The 27407-nt window shown below is 39.3% G+C and overlaps 1 protein-coding gene across 9 annotated transcripts in view; it reads right to left on the minus strand.

The window, feature by feature from the left end:
- The window catches only part of adgrb1a (adhesion G protein-coupled receptor B1a), a 235587-nt gene that overhangs the window by 23307 nt on the left and 184873 nt on the right, over positions 1 to 27407 (minus strand). For 8 of the 9 annotated variants that reach the window (XM_059339469.1, XM_059339464.1, XM_059339463.1 and 5 more), the window contains 6 exons: positions 22212 to 22315; positions 15074 to 15176; positions 14792 to 14942; positions 14634 to 14703; positions 13695 to 13761; positions 9340 to 9425 (listed from right to left, as the gene is read on the minus strand). In XM_059339469.1, the coding sequence (XP_059195452.1) occupies positions 9340 to 9425; positions 13695 to 13761; positions 14634 to 14703; positions 14792 to 14942; positions 15074 to 15176; positions 22212 to 22315 (581 nt within the window). Of the gene's footprint in view, positions 1 to 7266; positions 7327 to 9339; positions 9426 to 13694; positions 13762 to 14633; positions 14704 to 14791; positions 14943 to 15073; positions 15177 to 22211; positions 22316 to 27407 lie in introns of all 9 variants that reach the window. The other variant, XM_059339465.1, reaches the window with a different exon arrangement.

Raw genomic sequence — 27407 nt, forward strand, 5'->3', positions numbered from 1 at the left:
AAAGACTGACTACAACACTGGAGATATTGACAAGTAATAACAAACTAATCTGTAACCATATGGCCTCCTGCTAAACAACAATTAAGGCTGAAGAGCTGAGAGAATCGATTCTTGTAGCCCCTGGATGCCTGGATTAAAAATCCCATAATGGAAGAAATTCAATTTCAAGTAAAAGGGCAATACAGCCACTAAATGTACGCCATAGGCAGTGATATTAAAAAGCAATCAAGAATTTTTGAAATACAACACCATTCCCTGGACTTAAGGATCAAGAGGCAGAATGCAGGCGGTTGATTGGCTGAGACGCATTCAGCCAAATAAATAAATATCCAATATACACAAACATGAAATGTGTCTAGTAGAAGGCAGGCCTTGAGTCAGACCTTCTGGATGCTTTACACCAGCTGTTCTCAACCTGGGGGTCCTGACCCCAGTTGGTGTCTCGAGATGATTTCTGGGGGTCGCCAAATCATTTTGGAAGTCAGCTCTGTCTCCACTGTGTTAAAGTGTTCATGTGGTTTAGTCTTTTTGGTCATTTTGTGTCTTTTTTGGTCATTTTGTGTTTGTTTTTGGTCATTTTGTTTCCTTTTCTTTAAATTTTGTTTCCTTTTTTGGGTAATTTTGTGTCTTTTTTTTTCATTTTGTGTCTGTTTTGGTAATTTTGTGTCTTTTTCGGAATTTTTTGTCTTTTTTGTCATTTTGTGTCTTTTTTGGTCATTTTGTCTGTTTTTGGTCATTTTGTGTCTTTTTTGATCACTTTGTGTCTTTTTTCAGTCACTTTGTGTCTTTTTTGGTCATTTTGTGTCTTTTTGATCATTTTGTCTGTTTTTGGTCATTTTGTGTCTTTTTTCAGTCACTTTGTGTCTTTTTTTGGTCATTTTGTCTGTTTTTGGTCATTTTGTGTCTTTTTTGATCACTTTGTGTCTTTTTTTAGTCATTTTGTGTCTTTTTCTGGTCACTTTGTTTCTTTTTTTGGTAATTTTGTGTCTTTTTTGGTAATTTTGTGTCTTTTTGGGGTCATTTTGTTTCTTTTTTGGGTGATCTGAACTGTGCGTGTGAGATTGTGTTCAGTGAGCGGGGGTCGCGGACAACATGCATGTTAAATTGGGGGTCGCGACTCAAAAAGGTTGAGAACTACTGCTCTACAGGATGGTCCAAATCTTTGGAGTAAATGGAAAGCGAGGGATTGGAGGTACTTTTTAAAGCTACAAAAACATTTTCAACTAAAAGCTTAATGTTTGATTAAACTTATAATCCAACATGTAAATACACGGCTTGATGACGGGAGCTATTTGTTAAAGAGGAAACAAACGCCAGTGCTGCTCTGAAGTAGGTCTCTCCTGTCTGCTGTAATTTTCTCAGAGCATTAGCCTCTAATTTGGTGGGGAACAGAGATTCAGCAGCGAGGCCTCTCTCTGAGGTGTGAGCAGGCCTGCCTGGTGCAGATGCTGCTGCACGCTTAATTAGATGCTGCACAAATTAATTAGCTTCATTAAACATGTTTTGCATTTGAACCTTGAGAACCACCCACAGGAGAGGTGAGTGGGTGAAGGGTGGTGGGAGGTCACCAGGAGGGAAAAAGCACTAAAACCTCTTCTTTTCCTTCTTTTCCTTCAATTGCAAGCGGCCTCATCACCTCATAGTCAGCAAAAAAACAAAAACCAGCCAGATCAGGTTATGATAACAACAAGCCTGAGCAGCCTCAACACATCTCTTTATGTGTGTTCTCAGATCTGAGCCTGTAATTATACTGTGTAAAGTATGAGGAAAAGAATATGCTGAAAGTAAAGATGGATAAATAAGTTAGGTTAAAATTTGTTTTGACCAAGATATTATTTCATCAACATCATCACTATTTACGAAAATATGGGCTTGATTTAAGACAATATAAGTATTTATTGATCCAGAAGGAAAGTAATACATATCAAAAAGAGAAAGTAAACAATAAACAGTAAGAGGTGTTTAAAACCAGTTTAAGTATAGAAGTAAAACATAAATTATACAACTTGTTGTTCATCACAACTGTGCTCACCAATTATCTATCATATTTAGCTTGGAATGGTTATTTATGAATATGTTTACACATTTACATGTATTGGGAGTACTACAGCATATGTGAAGACAGTGGCTGTAACTTGAGACAGTATTGGTTTGGGCAGAAGACCCAGACCCAGACCCAGAAATTGACAAAATAATGTCGGGTGTGGCGCTACATAAGCTACTACCTGCAAAAACCCCTCAACCCCTGATCAAACTCTCTGTGGTTGAGCTGCATATTGTATTCTTTGTACATGTAGTTATAGCTATCAGGGGCTAAAGCTACTGACTAAAGCCACATGGTGGTGGCTCCATGTTATTTCTGACTGATACTGACTGGCCACCATCACAGCAGGCCAAGCCACCAGGTGCTTGTCATATCCCTCCATATTCAAGGTGATACGCCTCTTTCCAATTAAAGTGGAATCACAAAGCTACAGAACTGCCCTTGGTTTGTCCATAGGGGACCTATCCAGGCAGTATTACCCCAAAGGGAGAGAGGGCTCACAATCTGAGATAAGCTAAGGAGATGAGACATCTGGAAGGACGCCTGAGTAGAACATCTGCTCTGTCATACTGACAAGAGCCAGTGGAGGTGGATGTCTCCCTGAGAAGGAGACCCCTGGGGAACACTGTACTTCAGGAACAACAGGACAGAGCTGACAACATTTGGGCTGCCTGCTTAGTGGTGTAAAATGGACACAGATATGGATATAAAGCTGGAAACACATCAATAATTAGGCCTGTCCAGCGACATCCATTACAGTTTACTCATTTACATTCTGTAAAATGGCTCGGGTTGTTTTGGCCACACTGCAAAAAAAGAAAAGTTGGGTGAACTCAAAATTTCAAGGCAACAAACTTCGATAAAATTTTAAGTTGGAGAATTAAACTAAATATTTTAAGTTTTGTTTTTTATGTTTGCTCAACTCTGAATTCAGATTTTTGTCAACTCAACTGTAAGTTGTACTAACTTATAATTTTACATTGTAATAACTTTTAATCCTTACTTCTGCTAACTTCTGCAATGTGCTGAATTGGCACGATTGTAACGCCGCTATGAAATGTCAGCTAATATTGCGACCACAATTTTGAGTTAGCATTGATGCGCTAATGGCTACTCTTGTAGCTGTAGCAAGCAGCGCCGCTAGCATCAGTTAGCCGCTAGCTTTCGCTAAAGACCGAATTTCACAACAAAGAAATAAGAGTTAGCAGAACTATTGTCCCTTGTTGTGAACTCCAACTTAAAGATATAAGTAACAACAACTCACCAACTTGTTTTTGAGCAGACAACTGGCTTCCTTTGTTGTGCTAACTTACATTATTGCCCTAAATGTCAATAATTTATATTTTCAAGTTTTACCAACTTAAATCACTGTTTTAGGCCGAAAAATACAAGTTGGCTTTTTTGCAGTGCACTGATACACTCGTCTCTCTGTGTCAACAGACTATGCTGCTGAACAAAGTTTAGTTCTTTTCGAATAACAGTCTGCAAATAACACTTGACGATAATTCTCATCAAACCAGTATCTAACCTCCCCTCGCTCTCTAAGATCCTGGAGAAAGCAGTCGCCAATCAGCTGTGTGACTTTCTACAGTACAATAGTATATATATGAGGATTTCTAGTCAGGATTTAGTACTCATCATAGCACAGACACAGCACTGGTTAAGATTACAAATGATATTTTGATTTCTTTGGACAAAGGACTTGTCTCTGTACTTGCACACTGATTTTGACTACGGTGTTCCACAGGGTTCTGTGCTAGGACCAATTTTATTCACACTTTACATGCTCCTTTGAGGAAATATCATTAAAACTTTCATTGTCATGCTGATGACACCCAGTCATATATGTCAATCAAGCCAGATAAAACTGATCAGCTGGCTAAACTTCATTCATGCCTTAAAGACATGGTCTACAATTTACCAATGTTAAACTCTGATAAAACTGAAGGCATTATCCTGGCCTCCAGCACCAACGCTGTGTGTAAAATAAATAAAATTGAATTGAATCATTGGACTGCAACTATATAATGGCAAAGGGATGATTAAAATGAATGAAGAGTACTTCTGCAGGTTATTGTATGAAGTGAGTGCACCTACTAGTCTAGTTCGGAGGGGCTATAGACAGACAGATACAGGAAGAGAGCTGTATTTTTTACACTCTAGTGTTTTTTTCATTTTGCATTTCAGTTGTCCAGCTATAGTCAGATTAAGGCAATAATACTTAATTAATTAATTCTTAATAATAATTTTTTTCATGTGTCACGTAAACGTACTGACTGTTAGAGCTTTTCTATCATCTCGAAGCAGTCTGGCCATTCTCCTCTGACCTCTGGTATCAACAAGGCATTTTGGCCCAGGGAACTGCTGCTCACTGGATATTTCCTCTTTTTCAGACAATTCTCTGCAAACCCTAGAGATGGTTGTGTGTGAAAATCCCAGTAGATCAGCAGTTTGTGAAATACTCAGCTCACTAACCAGCCTGTCTGGCACCAACAACCATGCCACGTTCAAAACCACTTAAATCACCTTTCTTACTCATTCTGATGCTCTGATACTTTGAACATCAACAGCTCGTCTTCACAATGTTTACATGGCTAAATGCCATGTGAGTGACTGATTTGATATGTGCGTTAATAAACAATAATAAAGTGATAAATGACATAAATGCTCTCACCAATGCAAACCACTCAGTAGCTTTCTGACTTTTACATATAGAGTCTTCTGGTAACACGCAGTCAGCACAACAAACCATTTAACACTTTAAGGTCTCTGTCGGGACTCTTTAATAAAAAGGAGCCTCTCTTGAGGGGAAGTGTGAAAACTGTAGACTCTACATCAGTAAAAGAGCAGGGACCCTAGACCAGAGACTGGATGAACACCAGAAACAGACAAGATCAGCTGTCTGTGAAAACTACACCAAAATCACTCACTGTATCCACTGGGACACAGAGTTTGATCAGCTAAAGAAGGCCATGGGTTGTGTGGACCTTGAGTTGAAAATGATTTTGACACACTGATCCCAATATCCAGAATGACCTTCTGGAGGAAGTCTGGATAATGCGACCGGCTAATGTGACCTGCTAATGTGACCTGCTAATGTGACCGGCCACTGCGACCGGCTACTGCCACCGGCTAATGTGACCTGCTAATGTGACCGGCCACTGCCACCGGTTACTGCCACCGGCTAGTTTCAGCTGGTTATTATGGTCTCCTTTCCGTTGTGACGGTTTGTGCTGTCACTACTGACCAGCAACCAGCTAATGTGACTGGCTAATGTGACCGGCCACTGCAACCGGCTACTGCCACCGGCTAGGGTTGCCAACTCCCCGAAAAATAAAGAAGGGACACTTCATTGGCAGGGCATACATGGAAAACAAATGATTATCCAGCAATTCACTTTAACACAAAATAACAATTAGGCCCTGTTTTTCAAAGATGTAGTGGAGTTTGCTGATAACAATTTGATTCACTCCTTTTGTTTTTAATTTTAATTTTAATTTTAATTTAAAATGCAGCATGTATGCAATTGAATGGCCATTTTGGAAGATTATAGCATTCCATAATTCCAAATTGGTTTCAGTAAAAAGGCATTAAATTCATGTCATGAACACATGGGGACCTGGTCTTCAAGAATGCACTGGAGGTTGCTGATAACAAATTGATGTATTTATTTTATTGGAGCAGCATGAATACAATTGAATGGCTATTTTGGAGTCATGCAGCTGACAAACGGGCCGTAAAGTGCAATGTAATTGCGCACTAAAATTTAAAGTGCAGATGGCGTGACCGCAGTACTGGAAGCACGTTGTTTCAGTTCAGTCCGCCACCATGGGCTACGGAAAAAGAGCGCCGGCACAACGTGCAGTGTGCTTTATATATGTTATCACGCACTTTTTCCACCCAGGTGCTTCCTTTTACCCATTCTTCAGTATTTTTGCATCCTTTTCTGTTTTTTTCTCGGAGGGGTACTAGACACATTGCTGCTCAAAGGTGTATCGCCCCGTAAAGCAGTGTCGGCGTCTGTGTCACTGTCACCTCCGCATGCTGCATTGTTGTCTTCTGCTATCTTCTCCTCGACCAATGGGATGAGCGTATTCTGTATCGTCATACTCGTGTGTGAAAATGCTGTCAGTTCATTGGTCACAGAGCAGAACGGGGCCTGGGAACAAGTTTACCGTAAGTTTACATATAAAGCGCCCTGTTATTAAATTTTCATTGGCATTTACTGACTATTTCTTGACTGTCACAATAATACTGGACAAAGTGCGTCCCTTTTCACCTCAATACGGGACGGGTGCTTTTGTTTCTAAATACGGGACGATTCCGTTTTTCAAGGGACGGTTGGCAACCCTACCACCGGCTAATGTGACAGGCTAATGCTACCGGCCAATGTGACCTGCTAATGTGACCGGCCACTGCAACCAGCTACTGCCACTGGCTAATGTGACTGGCTAATGCTACTGGATAATGCGACCGGCTAATGCTACCGGCTAATGTGACCTGCTAATGTGACCGGCCATTGCCAGTGGCTAGTTTCAGCTGGTTATTATGGTCTCCTTTCCGTTGTGACGGTTTGTGCTGTCGCTACTGACCAGCGACCGGCTAATGCTACCGGCTAAAGTACTGTGCAGTACTTTGCAGTAAAGTGCAATATTATCAGTCAAATTACACTTATGCAACACTCTTTGGTGAGTCTATACTTCACTTAGTTGAAACAATCCTACCTGAGCAAGACTTGTCCCAGTCTGAGGTGACACTCAGAGTAAAGAAAGGTTCAAAGCAAGCAGCAATCTGACCAGTCCTCACTGTCAGACCATCTACCTTTCTACAAGTTAATCCATCCGTCCCACATACACCCTCTATAGATGCAATCATGACATCACCATAGTGACCTTGCACACATACATGCCCACATGATTTAAGTAAATAGAAAATATTAATATTACTGCACTGCAACTAGCATGTGTTATTGTTGAAACAGTCACAGTTTCTCTAAAAGCGTTCTATTAAAGGTCAGAACCTGAGGTAGTAATGTGTTAAGTTCTATCCAGCTGAGAGGAGGAAGCGTACATTGCAAGGACAATAGTGGAGCAGCGAGGTCAATAGGCAGGAAGTAATAGTAAGCCAATCAGAGGTGCTTGCTAGAGGATTTAGCGGTTTGGTAATGGGCAGGGCTGGTAGCCATATATTGAGTAGAGGGAGGGTGGGCAGGTATTTTTTACCCAATCACTGATGACATGGTAGGGGGCTTCTGACACTGAGGTAATCCTGATTGGAGAGCCCTGAGTGAGAGAGAGGGGATTCTGTGCAAACTCAAACATGACATATCAGACAGCAAAAACAAGTACAGTTGAGATCATTGAAGAAAGCAAACATTTTCAGAGAGAGAGAAAAAAAAACAAACAAACAAAAAAAAACATCTGAATGCACCAACAATGCCAATGGAGACAGAACAGCCTGCAGGGCGAAGGGGAGCAGGGCCATGTGTCTCTGTGCTGGACCAATGGCATTGAGTCATGTTTCAGTAGTAAGTGATAGTGCTCATGCTAAAAAATGTTTGTGTCTTTTACCTATTCATGTTTACCAAAAACAGATTACAATATACAGAGAAAGGTTCTTTGTGTAGACTTTCTATTATCAAACTTTAAGAAGAGCACTCCGACATTTTGGAAAATGTGTTTGCTGTTAAACCCAGTCAGAGGAGGAAACTGATTGTCTGACTGACAATAGACCGGAACACTTTTCCTATCATGCATGGTGGTGTATGGTGGAGCCCCCCATTGTAAATGTTTTGGGCTTACTTTAGGCAAAACATACAACTGCAGCTTCATAGAATACCATCATCTGACACTCTAGCACACACAGAATCAATCATGCAGACTGAAAAGCTATCCATTGTTGTAAACATATATTCCAACACTGTTGGATTTTTTTTTCATATTGAATGTGGTAAAACTGCATATCTTTGGGAAAGCTCACAATACAACAACACTGGAAAATAGAACGATAATGTATCATGTGCAAGAAGACTCATGAATGTGCATCACATCACTGTATGTGCACTTCCATAGGAAACTAAATGCATCATAGCTCTCCAGTGTGTTATATGTGTTGTACAGGTGGAGCTTAAATTTGAATAATTGCAAGTTTACATTGAAATGATGAGTTGCAACTTACTGTCAAAATATTGTGTATGAAAAAAACTAAATGAAAATGTTTTTCGGAATGTGTATTTCTTTATTATTATTTACAACCCCAATTCCAATTCAAAACTATACAAATGCAGTATATTTTATATTAAAAATGCTAAATTTTAGTTTTTGTACATGTACACTTAATTCTGAATTTGATGTACTTTTTTGATATTATTTTTTGGGGTTTTACACAGTGTCCCAAGTTTTTGGGAATTAGGGTTTTTTATTGGATGGATTTAGCAGTTTAGCAGTTTCTCTTGTGTTAAGTCTTTGTGCTAATATAGTAATATAGGCTGGGATTAAATTATATTGATTGATAAGACTGAACAATCTTTTTTTTTTCGAAAATGTTGGAGTGTTCCTTTTATAAAAGGCTAATAAACCTCCATATCTTAAATCAGGTAAACTCTGTGCTGTATTTCTGTAGCTCTGGCTGCTGGCTCTGTTGGTGATGACATAGGTAATTAAAATGTTTACCAAAGTGAATTGTAAATCCTATTGTCCTGTCAGAATTTGACATCAGAACAATGTCATCCTAACCAACAAAACTAATTGCCAGAACTACGAAAATCAGTACAAAGTTGTGATGAACTGTATGTTTCCCTGAATATCTTTTTAGTGGGATCTTGCTGTTTTAAAGCCCTGCTTCCCTCTATTAGAAATAACAAAACAGGAGAAAAAAGACAGGGATGGATTTACATAATTTTACATCAATAGCAACACCTGCAAACAAAGAGCGGCTGGAGGAAAATGCGACACATTTGAAACTTAAAAGAAAGCAATGAGATGAGTCATCGTCTTGCTCAGTCTGTGCAGGACCAATAACCAGACATCTCTCTTCTTCTTCTCTCTAAAACTCTTCTATCCTCCTCATGCATTGATGCTCAGTCTCACCTATAGGAGACAACATCTTTTCTTTGGATTTCATCATATTTTTGATGATGTCAGTCACATTTTTAACCAATTTGAAATCTGAAATGATGGCCAAAAAAGGATAATTTCTGAAAAAGTGTCAATAACTGTGTTAGTCCCTCCCACTAGCTGAGCTACCAGGCTGGTTATAGGTCACTGTGTAATATGGACGTGTGATATAAGGCATACCCCGCCCTCTCCTTTAGTTTCATATCAGTAATGCCGTCTTTGGACACCAGTTTGTTAAAAACGAGAATCCCAATAACCATGTTAACCTGCCGAAGAGAAGAGGACACGATTAAAGCAGAGAAAAACAATTCATTACCTCAATACATGCAGATGTACTCTGATGATGATGATGATGATGATGATGATGATGATCAAGACAAGATGATGGCGGCATGCACACACACACACACACACACACACACACACACATTACTTGTACTTACTGTGAGCTTTGCCCTGTAGATATTAAACAGTACTATTCTAAATACTTGTGATCAGGCACCCAATGAAACATGAAACATGAACAATGGATGGATTGCTGAGCATATTAATACATTTTTGAACACAGACAGCTGGAAGAATCACACATTATAGATTATATCACATTATATCAGCTATTCTCAACCTTGGGGTCGGGACCCCAATTGGGGTCTTGAGATGATTTGTGGGGGTCGCCAAATCATTTAGGAAGTCAGCTCTGTCTCCACTGTGTTAAAGTGTTCATGTGTTTTAGTCTTTTTGGTCATTTAATGTCTTTTTTTTGTCATTTTGTGTGTATTTTTTTTTGTCATTTTGTGTCTGTTTTTGATCATTTTGTGGTCAATTTGTGTCTTTTTTGGTAATTTTGTTTCCTTTTTTTGATCATTTTGTGTCTTTTTTTAGTCATTTTGTGTCGTTTTGGTAATTTTGTTTCTTTTTTGGGCCATTTTGTGTCTTTTTTGGTCATTTTGTGGCTTTTTTGATCATTTTGGGGTCAATTTGTGTCTTTTTTGGTCATTTTATTTCCTTTTTTTGGTCATTTTGTGTCTTTTTTTAGTCATTTTATGTCGTTTTGGTCATTTTGTGTCTTTTCTGCTCATTTTGTGTCTCTTTTGGTCATTTTGTGGCTTTTTTGATCATTTTGTGGTCAATTTGTGTCTTTTATGGTCATTTTGTTTCTTTTCTTGGTCATTTTGTTTCTTTTTTTGGGTGATCTGAACTGTGCGTGTGAGATTGTGTTCAGTGAGCGGGGGTCGCGGACAACATGCATGTTAAATTGGGGGTCGCGACTCAAAAAGGTTGAGAACTACTGGTCTATATAGTCTATGTGAAATCAAAGCTAGGTTGATTTTATTGCCTTGAAAATGTATTTATTAGCCTATAAAAACCTCTGGTACAAGCCAGTGATCACTTGTAGGTGGGAAAGAAGCACTAGGAAGACTGAATAACTAATGTATTGGTTAGTATCACTGCAGTTTGAGACTGTCAGGGTTTATTTCTGTTATTGAGCCCAGATATAGGCTGAACCAGCAGAGCCCTGGACCACGGAGCCAGTCCAACATACCAAGATAACTTCTGGTTGTCTCGCTTCAAGGTTATAATAGTTTGGGATTTTTCATTAGTTTTAGTTTTAATTTCATTGTGATTTCTTGTTTTCAAATTCAGTTAGTTTTAATGAGTTTTTAGAGTGAGTTTGCTAGTTTTAATTAGTTTTTATTTTTTGGAAAATGCTTAGTTTTAGTTTAGTTTTTATTAGTTTGGTAACACTTTCTATGAAGACTACATCTATAGTGCATTATGAGCGCATTCATAGTGAATTATAATGCTCATTATAATCAATCATAATGCATTATGACTGCACTCATAAACACATATAAAGCTTCATGATGCACTATATCAACAGTTATAAATATAGCTTATAATGACTTATAAATCCAAGTGTCTTATGAGTGCTCTTGACTGGTTATAAACTACAGACTGACTGATGAGGCTTATAATACATTACAACTACTCATACCCCTCTATACACACACCTCAACAATCAATTGTTATAAGGACTCATAGGATGCCATAAGTATAAATAAATGATCAATGTATGCTTTAAGTAAAGTGAGGTTCATATAGACGCATCTATAATGCAGTATAGCTAATGAAAATGTGTTACACTTTACTTAACGCCAACAATGAAACATCATGATGAGCTATACTGCATTATAGATGTGTCTATATGAACCTCACTTTACTTAAAGCATACAACCGCAGTCACGGATAAATGGAATCACGAAGGTGGTTATCAACTTCCTTAGTTAACCAGGCCTGTTCACATAAAGGGGACGTTGGGAGCGTCATTTGACTCAACTACCGGAAGAAAAAACTTACTTACTTACTTACTTACCGCCGACTTCTATGAAGAATATGAATCAATATTACAGTTAAAAGCAATATGTGCTCTCAGTGACTACTGCTGATTTCTAACCTGACAGCTGCACAAAATGTTACACTGAAAACTGACTTTTAAACATTATAATCATGAAGTCGATTTATATCTGAGACTGTCCCATGATGAAGGATACATCAAATACATTTAGTTTTGCTCACTTCAAAAAGAAATCCTTTTAAGCCTATTATCTTGGATAAACAGGCTGACAATAGCCTGTTTATGGCAGTTTAAAACGAACATCAGCAAATCAATAGAAAGCAAAAACATAATGTGATAATGTTATGTTTTAATGGAATTATACAGTATTTCATATGCAAGTAAACATCATACTGATTATTAATATAGTGAAGTATTAACCTGTTTAAGGCGGGAAAGCATTACCACATTTCTCCCATTAAAACCGGGGGCGCTGTTGTGTTATTCTACCATTAAAACCGGGAAAGAGGATACATCGTTTTGTAGTATTTGTAGTATTTGTAGTTTTTTCCACCTATTTTCTGTCTCTTGGCCAATGAAAGGCATCAGAATACATGTGGGAGTGCTCAGATATGACAGCTATAAGCTCTCAAATACTTTTTAAATTGAATTTCTATCTGCTACAGAGGCTGAAAAATCTATTATTTAGTAGGAAGCATTGACACTTCTGTGGAATTTCCAGAAAAACTTCAGGTTTTAGGGGGTTATTTTAAAATCGCCCAGAAGTTTTACAGCCATTATTTCCAGGCGTTTGCATGTAACCTTATTTTACTGGAGTCTGTGTGGTTAAATGTCCAGAGAAGTACAAACTGCTCTCAGTAGTTCACATCAGCTGACTGCTACAGATACACACAGTAACTCTACTAACTCGACATAATGTAACGTTACGACTCAGCACATTTACATATATCTTATTCTCCCCGCTGAGAATCTGTATTTCTCATATAAATATTCTTGGGGGTTTCTAACGGGTTTTATTCTGTCTTTATTCTCTCTTCCTCCACAGAGACCCTTGCGCTACCATGCACAAAGGTTCACAGGATCTTGAAGGGTGATGCCATTTTCCAGGAGAACTGATTGGTAAGTAGGCGGTCTTTTATAGATACTGATCTCCAGGTTAGCTTCTCAGCATGAGTTGCCATGGTGATCTAGCCAGATTAACAGAGAACCACCTTCGTGATATGAAAAACCCAGAGTTAGAGTTGAAGTTAGCTCGCTAGCCCTCAGATCCAGCGTGGTAGTTCAGGGCTCAGGAGGTGAGCTGAATATGTATTTATAACTTTGTCTCTATATAATTGTTTAGACTGTCTTTGTTCTTATTTAAACAGCAGCTGTAAAAATGGAAAAAGCACGTATTCTTTTAATTTGTGTAATCAAGTCCATTATCTTCTATACTGGTTAAACTTGACTATACATTATTAAACAGACACAAACATTTAAAACAAATTATTACTGGACACTTGAGCACAGAGCTATAGTTGCTAAAGTAACATGTTTTAACAAAACCTGACACAATATAAATGCTAATAAAGACTTAGTAAGAAGCAAGTGTTAACAAAGAGGAGGGAAATAAGGAAAGGAAAAGAGTAGACGAGGAAAGGAGGAGGCAGGTAAGAAAAGCAAGAGGTAAGGAAAGGAAACAAGGTAAAAGAGGAAATGGAAAAGCTAGAAAGGAAAGGGAGTGGTAAGAGATTAAAGTTTGAGGCAGAGAAGAAAAGAAAGTAGTAGGGGAGGAAAGGAGGATGTAAAGGAGGCAGAGAAGGAAAGAAAGAAGCAGAGAAGATAAAGTAAACAGGGAGAAGGAGGAGATATGGACTGTTAACTTTGCAGTGATCTTATTTATTTAATGTTATACTGAAGATTTATTCATACGCTGTTTTATTGGAATTTTACTGAAGTAACTGCTGAAGCGTATTAATGGGTTTATTTATTTTAATCCTGTTCTTATTATTTAATGGATTCTATGTTTTACTATTTTTTTAACTAACTATTAAATCATAGTTGAGATTGTTGGTATTGATGTTATAAATTCCTGCATATATATACTAAATTTGCCTTTTACTAATTACTACAAAATGTACAACTACATTTGAATGAGTGCAGATCAACAAAGACAAAGTGTAGAGGAAAGAGGAAATACCAAGACAACAGCTGCAGCAGGTCCAACAAATGCATAGAGAAGCCCTCCTTCCAGAGACAGCCAGCAGCTACAAGACAGGAGCAGGAGAATCAGAAGTAGAAAGACATGATTAGAAGAGATGAGATGATGGAGGGAGGCAAGGAGGAGGGAGGAGACATGACGTAGTAAAAAGAGGGAAGAGGATGAGGAGAAAGGACGAGAATGAAGATGGTAAAAGATACACTACTGGTCAAAAGTTTTAGAACACACCAACTTTTCCAGAATTTAATTGAAAATGATGCAGTTTAATGTCTCAGTGTACTCTGAAATGAATGCACATTTGCAACATTTAAAATTCTTTATTGAGCATGATAGTGTTTTGAAAGTAAAAAAAAGATTCAAAATCACATTTTATGTTGGACTAAAGGACTAAAAAAAGACACAAAATGACCAAAAAAAGATACAAAATGACCAAAAAAAGACACCTAAAGACACAAAATGACTAAAAAAAGACACAAAAAGACACAAAATGACTAAAAAAAGACAAAAAAAGACACAAAATGACTTACAAAGACATGAAAAGAATTCAAAAATGGACAAAATAGCCCAAGACTCCATAGAGTTAAGTTGTTAACCCATTTCTTGTTCCCTGAAAAAGGCCTACTTGTATAATTCTGAAATGTACATTATTTTCCAGTTTTGGTTAAGCTTACCTTTTTTTATTTACCTCTGGCAGTTCACCACTTACCTTTGTACCCTTTCAAGCTGTTCATTTGACTTGAACTGCTTGAATTTCAATAAAAAACTGGAAAAATTGGGCTGTTGTAAAACTTTTGACTGGTAGTGTATATGAGACAGAGAAAGAGAGAGGATAATTATGCTGCAAACATAAACCCCCAACCATGAGTAATATCCCTGCATCAATAGTTAAAAGGTGGAGCTAAAGGAAAGCATGCTTACTAGCTCGGTGTTCCGTATCCCTTTGCCTTGGTGAATCCCACTGAGATGGCCACGACTAACGCAGGGAGACCTGGGAGGGAAATAAAAACGCACATTAAAAGTGAGGAAATGAAGAAGAGCAGATAATTTGACGGCCAGCGGAGAGAGAGGAGGCCCACCCCAGCCCAGACACAGGAAACGCTTGCGTATGATGCGGTTCCTGAGGCGGCCCGTCACCGCCATGTAGGACTGCCACGCCTCCGTCAGCACCCAGCAGAACGACGACAGGAAGAAGAAATGAAGAAACGCAGCAATCAGGGTGCACAAGACCTGCAACAACAGGAGCAGACAGGAAACAAATAGGCAGCAGGTCAGAATCATATTGAATCACTGTGATCTCATGTCATCACGTCCATACACAAACACAATGCATACACACTGGTCCAGGTATTAGTCTGTACCTTATTCCGTGTCTGTGTCTGTCCGATGAGAATAAGAGCGTTGGAGGAGATGATGGAGAGGCAGAAGTTGATGAGAATCACAGAGCGCTCTGACCGTATGTACCTGCAGAACGACAGAAGAGATAAAAATTAATCCTTACTGTGGCTGACAGTGACACAACAGACCTACAGCCAAGATGATACAGGGATAGATGAGTGACTTGGTCTTGTTTTGGTCCCAATGGTAGGAGAGTAGGGTTCCCATTAGGGCTGGGCGATATATCAATATAAAATATATAACCGTCTAGTCACTATAGCATTGTTGCCATCATATCACCAGTTTAATTATTACCATCATCTTGCCAACCATCCTACCAACTGATCTGCTTTTTTTAACTTGTGTTCTTGTTCTATTCTGTGTTGTTTTCTATTGTTGTTTTTATTTATGCTACCTCAGTATTTTATTCTATTGTATTTTTATTGTACTTGAATACCGAACTGCTGTGACAACCGAATTTCCCTTCGGGGATGAATAAAGTAATCAATCAATCAATCAATCAATCAATCAATCAATCAATCAATCAATCTATCTATCTATCTATCTATCTATCTATCTATCTATCTATCTATCTATCTATCTATCTATCTATCTATCTATCTATCTCTCTCTCTATCTATCTATAACGATATATTTTTAAATGTGATATGGATTTAGACCATATTGCATACAGTACAGGCCAAAAGTTTGGACACACCTTCTCATTCAATACGTTTTTCTTTATTTTCATGACTATTTACATTGTAGATTCTCACTGAAGGCATCAAAACTATGAATGAACACATGTGGAATTATGTACTTAACAAAAAAGTGTGAAATAACTGAAAACATGTCTTGTATTTTAGATTCCTCAAAGTAACCACCCTTTGCTTACTAGAATATAAGACATGTTTTCAGTTATTTCACACTTTTTTGTTAAGTACATAATTCCACATGTGTTCATTAATAGTTTTGATGAATCTACAATGTAAATAGTCATGAAAATAAAGGAAACGCATTGAATGAGAAGGTGTGTCCAAACTTTTGGCCTGTACTGTATAAATGATATAGTTTAAAAAAATGTATGTCCTCATATATAAATGCTGCCCTTACTAGGGTTTCTCATATTTAGTTATTTCTTAATGTTTGTTATTCTTCTCTCATATAAATAAAAATATTGGCCTATTTTATTTCATAGGCTATTTGTATTCAAGATTTTTTTTTGTATTTAAATGTGCACTTCATGGAGCTTTGATTTTAAAAATGTTCTCCTGTTGTTATACAGTATTTATGTTCACTTAAATGGTTTTAATAAAACTACTTGTGACATGTCATATTTGACTTTGACTGAACATTTGCTCTCACTTTGCGATAAAAATATCAGGATATACATTGTATATTGATATATGATATGACTGGGATATGACTTTTAGTCCATATCGCCCAGCCCTAGTTCCCATACATGGTTCCTTTATGGTTCCCCAGACACAAGGGATATTATCCTGTACTAGTAACCTAATGTTCACAAGAAAAAAATAATCTAAATCTAAATTAAAATAATCACAGCAACCAAACTAAAGAACCAAAGCAGGCCTGAAAGTTCAATCCCTGGCTCTTCCTGTTCACGCTACAAACTGCTCCTGATGTCCAGAGCAACTCTTAGCATAGCAACTCTTAGCATAGCAACTCTTAGCATAGCATCCACCACCATTGGTGTGTTAGTATGTGTGTGAGGCAAAATTGTAAAAAGCTTTGTCCTGTTGAGTATAAAAGTGCTATATAAATGCTGTACATTTACCATTTGTTGTCCTTAAGTATAAAATAAAGGTGATGCTAAATTAAACAATAAAAAATAAAAAAACGGTTTTGGAGATGCTAACATTTAGGATATGTTAGCTCTACAAAGCCATGTGAAACAGATTGGAATATCATCCTAACTCATAAACCACCTCTGCATTTTATAACAAGACGATGGTTCCATAGAGTGGGAGCTATAAATGCAAAAGCTCAGTCACCTTTTGTTTTGAGTCTAGAATTTGAGCCAGTCAGAGGGTCCTGGTCTGCAGACTTCAGGGATCAAACCATGGTCCGGGGAAACAGTGATTCAGTAGTACAGTATCGGCTTGAGAAGGCTTGAATGTCAGTTCTTTATGTCAGGCCATATTTCTTAAGTCCATATTGTAGTGCTTTTAATTCATTACGTGTCGCTACAGAAACAGATGCTGCCTTCAAATGGAGTGGTGTTAATAGTCTGCATGCACGACCGACTCACTTTTTCCAACTTTAATTTCCTTTTTTAACCATACTTGGGCAGCATGGCATTAAATTGCATGTTAACTCCTTAAACAGCAGCATTCTGTGTACTTGACTCCTCACGTCATGTACATGAATGTAAGTTCAATTTGAAGACAGGAAAAATCACAGAAAAGAAAAAAGTTGTATGTGTCTCAGCAGTCTCTCCCAGCTGCAGCTGGAGGGGATGTTAACCCCGTAGCTTCCAGTCTGCAAAATGCTAACAGGCTAACAGTTAGCTCTGTAGCAGTACAGCGTGTATGTGCTAACAGGCAAACAGTTAGCTCTGTAGCAGTACAGTGTGTATGTGCTAACAAGGTCAAGGTCAAGGTCAAGGTCACGTTTATTTATAGAGCACTTTATATACAACCAAGGTTGACCAAAGTGCTTTACATAACTGAATCACAACAAAAAAAAAATCCAGTGCAATACAAGATACATAATTGAATAACAATAAACTCAACAAAATAAAAATAAAAGACAATTTAATCTAATAATATATGACATGAGATGTGCAATCCAACACAACACACAGAAACAAACTTTCTTCTCACGCAGGTTCAAAGGCCTGGGAGAAAAAATGCGTCTTGAGAGAAGATTTAAAATTGTCCAGTGTCTTTGACGACCGGATATGCAGCGGTAAACTGTTCCACAGCTTCGGGGCAGCCACTGCAAAAGAGCGATCGCCTTTAGTTTTTAGCCTGCATTTAGGCACATCCAGGTTTGACTCATTTGCAGACCTCAGAGCTCTGGTCGGTCTGTGAATCTGTATCAGCTCGGTCAAATATGCTGGAGCCAATCCGTTTAAAATTTTAAAAACAAACATCAGGATTTTAAAATCTATTCTGAAACGGACAGGAAGCCAGTGTAGAGAGGCCAGAACTGGGGAGATGTGTTCCCGTTTCTTTGTGCCTGTTAAAAGACGCGCTGCAGCGTTCTGTACGAGTTGCAGGCGTCGCAAAGAGCGCTGGTCTAGACCTACGTACAGAGAGTTGCATAAATCCAGCTTTGTAGAGATAAAAGCATGAATAACCTTCTCCAGGTCACTAGGAGAGAGGTACGGTTTTACCTTGGCCAGAAGTCGCAGCTGGAAAAAGGCACTTTTGACCACATAGCCGATTTGTTTATCTAGTTTAAAATCACTGTCGAAAGTGACACCAAGGCTCTTAATGACAGAGCACTTTTTTGAAACCAAGGAGGGGGGCAGAGCATCAGCACAGTCACTGTAATGATTATGACGCCCAAACACAATGACCTCTGTCTTGCTGTCATTCAGATTTAGGAAGCTGAGGCTCATCCAAGTCTTGATGTCAGCTATGCAGTCCAGTAAAGAGTGTACAGAGTCTTTACAATTCATTTGTAAAGGAAAATAAATCTGAACATCATCAGCGTAACAATGAAAAGACACATTATGTTTGCGGAGAATGGAACCAAGGGGCAACATGTACAATGTGAACAGTAAAGGGCCTAGAATAGACCCTTGAGGCACCCCACAAGTAAGAGGGGTCACACTAGAAGAGAAATCTCCCAAATGCACGGAGAAACTCCTATCGGTCAGGTAGGATTGGAGCAGCATGAGGGCAGCACCCTTGATACCAACATGATGCTCCAGGCGTGAGAGCAGGGTCCTGTGATCTACCGTGTCGAATGCAGCAGTCAGATCCAATGTCACCATGATGGCAGCACATCCAGAATCAACAGTTAAAATAAGATCATTAAAAACTCTTAAAAGGGCAGATTCTGTACTATGACGAGGTCTAAAACCAGACTGGAACTTTTCGCAAATGTCATTTTTTTCCAGAAATGATACCAGCTGGGTAGCCATTACCTTCTCTAACACCTTGGACAGAAAGGGGAGTTTAGAGATAGGCCGAAAATTAGCAAGGATGGATGGGTCAAGGCTAGGTTTTTTGATAAGTGGCTGCACTGTAGCATGCTTAAAAGGAGCGGGAAAACAGGCTGAGCTAAAACAAGCATGAAACAGTAATAAAATGAATGAGCCCACAGAATTAAAAACCTTTTTTAGGAGACGAGGGGGAAAGCTATCAGAAGGGGAAGTTGTGGGGCGTAGTTTCTGCACTACATCCAACAGCTGAGACAGCGATAAAGGTTTAAACTGGTCAAAAACAGCAGGGCACATCGGGGAGCTGGAGGGGTCAGAGGCAACAGGAGGCGGTACTGATCGCAGAGCAGAGATTTTGTTGACAAAAAAATCAAGAAAACTGTTACAGAGAGCAGGTGATGGCACAATGGGATCAGTGGTGCATGGGTTTACAAGAGAGTCCAGAACATTGAACAAAACCTTTGGCCTGTTGATGTTGTTTGAGACAAGGTTTGAGAGGTAACCTGCTTTGGCAGCTTTAACAGCATTCTGATATTCCAGAAGACAGTCCTGCATTATTCCACGAGATACGTGTAGCTTATCTTTCTTCCACCTCCTTTCAGCACGCCTACATGAGCGCCTGAGAGCTCGGATAGAGTCATTTATCCACGGTTCAGACAGGGCCTTGACAGATTTTTTCCTCATAGGGGCGATAGAGTCCAGGATGCTAGTACATTTTGTGTCAAAAATAGCTACAAGCTCTTCAGGACACAGACAACCCAGCTCATCCATGTGTGAACTTACAAAATCATCGAAAGCCATGGAAAACATCAGTGTAGTATCCGAGTTTATAACACGGTAACGACGGGGAGCAGGACGAGTTTCAACAACAGAGCAAGGGACAGTAGCAGAGAACAAAACAGGCAGGTGATCAGAAATGCAAGCGCTACTACAGATCTCGTCCACAAAAATAGGCACTCCTAGAGACAACACTAGGTCTAATGTGTGTCCTTTTTCATGTGTTGGGCCAGAAACCCACTGGGTCAGGTTAAAAGAGTCGATCAGAGATAGGAAGTCCTTTACCAGAGGTTTGGTCTCACAACACACATGGATGTTCAGATCACCTTGAATTAAAACATGTTCATAGTCAACCATAACACCAGAGAGGAAACTTTCAAAATCCTGTATGAACTCCTTATTATGTTTCGGAGGACGATACACTACTGCAAACAACATTGGAGGAGAACAATTAAGTTCAAAAAGCTGCAGCTCAAAACTGGCAAATGTGACAGATGGAATCTGCCGACAGTGGAAACAGGATTTATATACACAAGCTACTCCACCACCCTTCCCAGTGGTCCGCGGAGAGCTAAGAAAAGTACAGCCAGGAGGGAGAATTTCTGAGAAGGCTATGGACTCACCAGCATGTATCCACGTCTCCGTTAGGCACATAAAATCCAGTTCACGGGATGTGAAAAAATCGTTCAGGAGAAACGTTTTGTTTGCTAGCGATCTAGCATTAATCAAAGCTATCTTCAGTGTGACCTGGGGAGTCACGGTGGTCGATGTCGCGGCACGGCTCAGCGGCCGGAGGTTTGTGCGCACAACGCCGCTTCTGCGCGCTCGGTGGTGTCCAGGAGAAAACGCCGACGTCAGGCCATAGACGGCTTGAGCCACCGGGGGTCCGGGTGAAGCAGCAGGGAAGAGCAGCGGACTGGGCGACAGCGTCAGACCGGGAGAATAGTAGCTTTGCATCAGTAGCAGGCCCTGAGGTAGAGAGATCCTTTTCGGGCCGGCAGAAAACGTCCATTCGGAGGCACCAGCAGGAGGGCTGGGAGCTACAGCTCGTATCCAGGGACTCCTGAGCTGCAGTGAACATCTCACAGCAGAGGAAAAACACAGACCTTCACGTCTGAGGCGAGGGTCGGACACACAGGAAGCCGACAGGTAAGCCTTAACTTTCACCAGCACACCGGCCCGTTTCCCTCGTCTTTTTCGCCGCTTCTTCCAGGGAGTGGCGCAAGGTGTGCGGCGCAGGTGAGCTGGGATATCCGCCAGCAGGGGAGGGAGATTTGCGGTCCAGTCCGCCGGATCGTGTCTTCTCAGTTCCGTCTCAGCAGAGGCTCGGATGTTAAGAAGAGTTTGGCGATCATAAATAAGTAGAGCCGACACATTCGGACAGCAGAAACAGATGAACAGGGCAACAGCAAACAATACAACCAACAGCGTCTGACGCGACCGACGAGCTGCCAAACATACTGGCGCCAAACATACAGGCTTACAGTTAGCTCTGTAGCAGTACAGTGTGTATGTGCTAACAGGCTAACAGTTAGCTCTGTAGCAGTACAGTGTGTATGTGCTAACAGGCTAACAGTTAGCTCTGTAGCAGTACAGTGTGTATGTGTTAACAGGCTAGCAGTTAGCTCTGTAGCAGTACAGTGTGTATGTGCTAACAGGCTAACAGTTAGCTCTGCTAACTGTCAGCTGCTGATGTTGTGCACAGTTAGCGACGGCAGCCATAGTTGCGTCTGCTTATGTGATTACGGTCAAAACTGTTGCTGAGCGATTACACAGCGATGGAAAACCAAACGCCACCTCCTGAGTCTCTAAATCCCTCTGGGGACCTTTTTATAACTGAGACACGCAGAGTGAGCGGACATTTTTTAATTTTATATATTTTCTTTTAACTTTTATACATTTTAGTTTTAGTTTCAATTTGTGGAAGAAGTCTATTAAAAGCTCATGCTTACATCATGCATGTAAAGAGTTATAATAAAACATTTCAAAATGCATGTGCGACTCTGTTAAATAAAAGTCTGTTGGTCCAGTCAGATATTGTGTCATTGTAGTTTTCTTAAAATATCGTCTGGTCTCGTGAGCTGAGTGTATCGTCCCGCCCCTGTAGGAGAGTAATCTTTACCCTTGCATGTGCGTCTGATGTAAATGTTTCCACCATACTTTAATCAAGTCTAATGCTGAATGTTTCCAGAGCACGATGCGTTCCTCACCTCCAGACAGAAACATAGATGATGATGAGCAGCAACAATGTGAGTGAAGACACTCCACAGCCCACGATCAGCGTCACGGAGGGGAGCTGTGTCTTATCCATGTTCTGAAAAATACAAAGAAAGAAATGTGAAAATGTGCTGTGGTCACGTCTCCAAGCCATATGATGGAATCATGATTCATCAGCATCTATAGTAACAGCATGATGAATAGATATTCTCTATAATACTAGCATGAAAAGGCATTATAAACCATCACTGGAAACAAAAGAGGAACTTGGGCTGACTCTGTAGTGTGTCCTGACAGGAGCTGTCAGCAGATGAATAAAAAGGCAGAAAAATTCTCTGTTTCTGTGTCACTCCTGGTTCAAATGCAGTGGAATACATGTTCCCTACTATCACTTCAGTTCCTGTGATGTTTTTGAGGAGGTGAAAGTTCTCAGACATTGTAGCTCAAGCATTAAAACTGCAAAACAATGGTTTACTTATTAATCTCACAGATCGTTAAGAATCTGACTGCTGATGTTATGTCACAGTAATTCTGCCCCCAACAACTAAACAAAAACAAATCAACAAGCAACTTTGTTTACTTCAGCGTTGCACCAAAAAATCGACTTCCCCATGCTGAAACTATTGCAATTTGTTGTTAAAATGCAATCTGTATCTAAATATCTAAATGAAAAATAACATGTACAGGTGCAGGGTTTCTGGCAGTTATTCATACACAGTGAAAGTGAAACCAGAACTTCTGGGAATTAAACATTTGCAATAACAGTAATTAAGGCTGAGGCATTCATTGTAAAAAAAAAAAAAAAAAAAAAGAAAGAAAAAATACATGCTATGTTTTGTTAATTGTAAATACCTACACTTATTCAAAATTTGGTGTTTTTTTAATTCAAATTGTGTCCCAACTGTTTTGGAATGTTGTTATTTTTGCTTGAATGAATGATTTTTTTGATCAGAGATAATTTGTTGTAAAAATGCAATCTGTATCTAAATATCTAAATTAAAAATAACATGTTGCAGGTGCAGGGTTTCTGGCAGTTATTCATACACAGTGAAAGTGAAAACAGAACTTCCAGAAATCAAACATTTGCAATAACAGTAATTAAGGCTGAGGCATTCATTTATATGTATATATATACATACAATTTTTTTTGGTTTTGAATATTGTTATTTTAGCTTGAAAGAATGAATGTTTGGATCAGAGACTTATAGATGATTGATGACAGTGAATATAAGCGGGTAGCCCCAGTCAGCTGTGTGTGCAGAGTGTGTGTGTAGAGTGTTTGTGGTGGAGTAGTGAAGGTTAGCAGGAAGACTTCACACACACAGACACACACAAGCACTGCCCAAGGTTGTGAATTCAAGAAAAATAATTCCACTGCTATATCTGTCAGTGAGAGGCTCTCCTACCCTCACATGAATAAAATTATGTGGGGAATAGTGCGTGGGCACACACACACACACACACACACACACACAGATCCATGCAGGTATGTGCTATCTCCAGCTGGAGAGACGTGTAAATGGCTGGCTGGTTTGAGCTTCTGTTACAGAGCGAGGTGAGTTGAAGGTCAGAGCTGGCTCTGCTCTAACATGGCAGCAGCTCCAGCAGCAGGCTGCATGCCTCATGTGTGTTCATACCTGTGTGTTCATACCTGTGTGTTCATACCTGTGCTACTTGTGATATTTTTGTTTGCCGACATTGATCTCAAAATACAGGTACAATCATTAAAAATGCTTTTTTTTCTCTTCCTTTCAACTAAATGTCTTCTAGTCAAGTTCTAGTCAATAGTGATGATATATGATTTTATTCTAATGAACCTCCACAGGGAGGGGAATAAAATCTTCTCCCCAAAACTAACCAACAGTCAATATAGCAATATAGTATGCAGGAATACAATACACAGGGTAGCAAACCAATGCACAACATATACACAGCATGAAGCAAAAATACCTAACCAGATGAATTACTGGCATCCCAAACCTTTAAGCTCACTGATACCAACAACAGCACTGCTTTAGAATATACATGCTTCTTGTTCTGAATTGGAACAACAAGACAGCCACCATAGAGGAAATCAGTTCATCAATTATATTCAACCATTCATGTAGTCATTACTAGATACCGCCTAATATGGGATTAGAACACTGACATAAATTGCGCACTCGTAATGAGACCCGCGCGCGCAAATCAAACATCCGTGCACTCATATTGTTTTTTCAAGCGTTTTCAAATCTCTCGCAAGCTATTTTTTATCCTGCATCTCTTCTCCCTAGAGCAATATTGTCATCTGTTAGGAGAAAAAACACGCTTTGCGCGCACAGAGTCTGCTTGCAAATACTTCCAAGTCACAAAAAATGATCAGAGCATTTTATTAGGTTAATGTCAACGATGGAGGAATCAAAAGACAGCGCTCAGACAAGCATATTGGAGTGCATTGCTCTGTGTGACATTTTGAAAACACTCAAGTCAAGGTAATATACAGCACCAAATCACAACCCATGTTATTCAGGCATTCAGAGCTGTGAGGTTTGTCCCGTTTGTCCTAGTGGAGCTGCCGTACCTTGCTGTCTAATCAGCGAAGTCGCTCAACCAATCATATTCGGTACAATGGTGATTGGCAGGCCCGCCCAGGCCCCGCCCCCTTACTGACAAAAAACGCCAACAAAAAAACACACTTGCGTGCGAGCAGAAAAAGTAGTCAAGTCATTTGTTCAGATTCCTACTTATTTTAACTTTTACCAATTTTTGGCATATTTCAGTGTTTTAGTTTAATTTAACTGAACTCTAGTCCACTAAAAAAGGGGGTTCTTGGTTTCAAAGTGCACCAGAGTTATGTTTGCTGCAGGTGAGACAAGGTAGGAACTAAAGGGAGGAAGCCAAAAGAAAAAACACAGAGCTGTCTGGGTTGAATTTGGGCAGAAATGTGAGAATCAACAGCAGCATGGTAGTAGCATGTTTGAAAGATGTTTGGTGGACAGGAGTGGTCTAATGATGGAGGAAAGGCTCTTTACCAATAAGGTCTGATGGTCACAGAACACACAAAAACAACAAAGTATTCAAATTATTTAGCAACAGAATGGTTGCTAATGGATTCAATCACACAGCAGATCAATGCTGCATAAACGTTTTTTTTATAACATTATATTATATTAAAGTCAGCAACTGTCTTCTAAAGAGTGTCAACTCTTTCCCTTATATATGATCACTTGTTCTGTCCAATAGAAGAAGGACATTTGTTTTCAATGCTTCAATGATAAAGCACAGTGTGAAACCAAACCAAACAACTTCACTGAGTCCACCAGACTTTATATGTGAAAGCGACCTAAAAAATCTTGCCAAAATCAACACCTTTCAAATTTGACAACCAAATCCTGCCAGATACATTTCTCATCTCATAAACCTTTCCCCAGCTCTATCATCAGTCTCTTCCCTGACAACACTGGACAGGGAATGATTTCTACCTGATTGGTTTTAAATTATATCCTTGCTCTCTTGCTTCAACTTGTTTGGTACAACCAATATATGTCATTACTGCTCCAAAATGATCACTTCAGCACACAAACATCAAGCTAACAGCGTTGCTATTAGCTTGATGTTTGGCAGGCTAAGGTTTACCACCATCCCCAACCATTAGCATGCTTTCATTTGTTAATAAACACTAAAAACAAAGTAGATCTGAGGTTAAAGGAGTTTTGTTAGTTTTGCGAACAAGTGAACAAAGTAAAATGTCTCCCTGATGAAGATGCTAAAGGATGATTCATCCTTGGGACCATGGATGTCTGGAGCAAATTTCACAGCAATCCCTTCACATTGTCCAAAAATGTTGAGATATTTCAATATGAATATACATTTTCAGCTCATTGGTGAGCCCCAGACTTTTCCTTTAGCTCGACAAAATCAGTTCAGGTTCATCATACCGCCACCAGGAATGTTTGTTCTAAAAGTTGTGCTAGTCCAACAAATAAATCATATTCCAGTAAATAAATCACACAATTATATTGCAGTAAATAATAACATTTTGGCCTAATGGTATTCACAGTGCATATTTCCTTAAAGACAGCACACTGTAAAAAAACAACAACAACTGTTGTTTTAACAGTAAAAAAACAGCAGCTGTGGTTGCCAGAACTTTACCGTCATAAATACGGTGCAACTTTTCTAATATTACGCTAAAATTATATAAGCACTGTTGATTTCACGTTTAAAATTGCAATTTTTTCCATATTTTACCATAAAAAAATAAAGTTTTTCCATCAAAAGAAACGCTGTTCTGCCATATAATTGACAAGAAAATACTTTATAAAGGCTGCATGAATTAAAGATTTTACCATTAAATATTACAGAATATTTCTGATAGAGATATGGTGTTAAGTATTCATTTAGTACTCATTTAACAGTGAGAAAAAGTATTTTTACAAAAAATAAATGCAAAAATGATGGCTTGTATATATATTACAGTGTATTTTTGTTACAAACACGGTGTATTTTACAGTCGAGTCATGTATTTTTTTTTTTAAAAGAAGTAAAAAATACTGTTTTGGCTGATATATACATTTACGGTTTTTCATTGTTAATGAAACTGAATTAACCCATTTATCATTTTATGGTCTTTTACTGACATTGTTTAGCAGTTTAGCAGACATTTTTTACAGTGCAGTAGCACATCAGTAGCACATTTTGTCACAAGGCTCACTGGCCCTAAAGCTGGTTGGTGGTGTGGTGGGCTGATGAAAAGAGTTAAGGTGAGGTGAGGGGACAGTTTAATGAAATAAGCTGTGGGTTGCTGTGGGGTGAGGGTGAGTGGACATGAAGGGACCAGGACATGGGGGAGCTGCCCCCGCCCCCCACCCCCGCAAATACCCTTCTAGCAGGAGATAATTGGCTGAGTTTATAGCCTGTCTTGTCTCCAGGTTTGATGTGTGTGCTGGGGCCAAGTTAATTAAATCCCTCTGATTAATCTGCAGTGCAGTGAGTTCTTTTCTAAAAGCAAAGGGGGGAGAAAAAGATTACGAGTGCAGTGGAATGGAAAGGCGTCTGCTGAGACAGACAAACTTTACTTCTTCCTCAGCCAATGACAGAGCCTGGCTGGAAGTCTCATGCAGCGTCCAAACCAAGCACTACCATCCAAAATAAAGTGACCAGATTGCATTTTTCCACATGAGCAGAGCCAGCAACGCTACAGCTACCAC

This window comes from Centropristis striata, chromosome 8, assembly GCF_030273125.1.
Source record: "Centropristis striata isolate RG_2023a ecotype Rhode Island chromosome 8, C.striata_1.0, whole genome shotgun sequence".
Lineage (NCBI taxonomy): Eukaryota > Metazoa > Chordata > Actinopteri > Perciformes > Serranidae > Centropristis > Centropristis striata.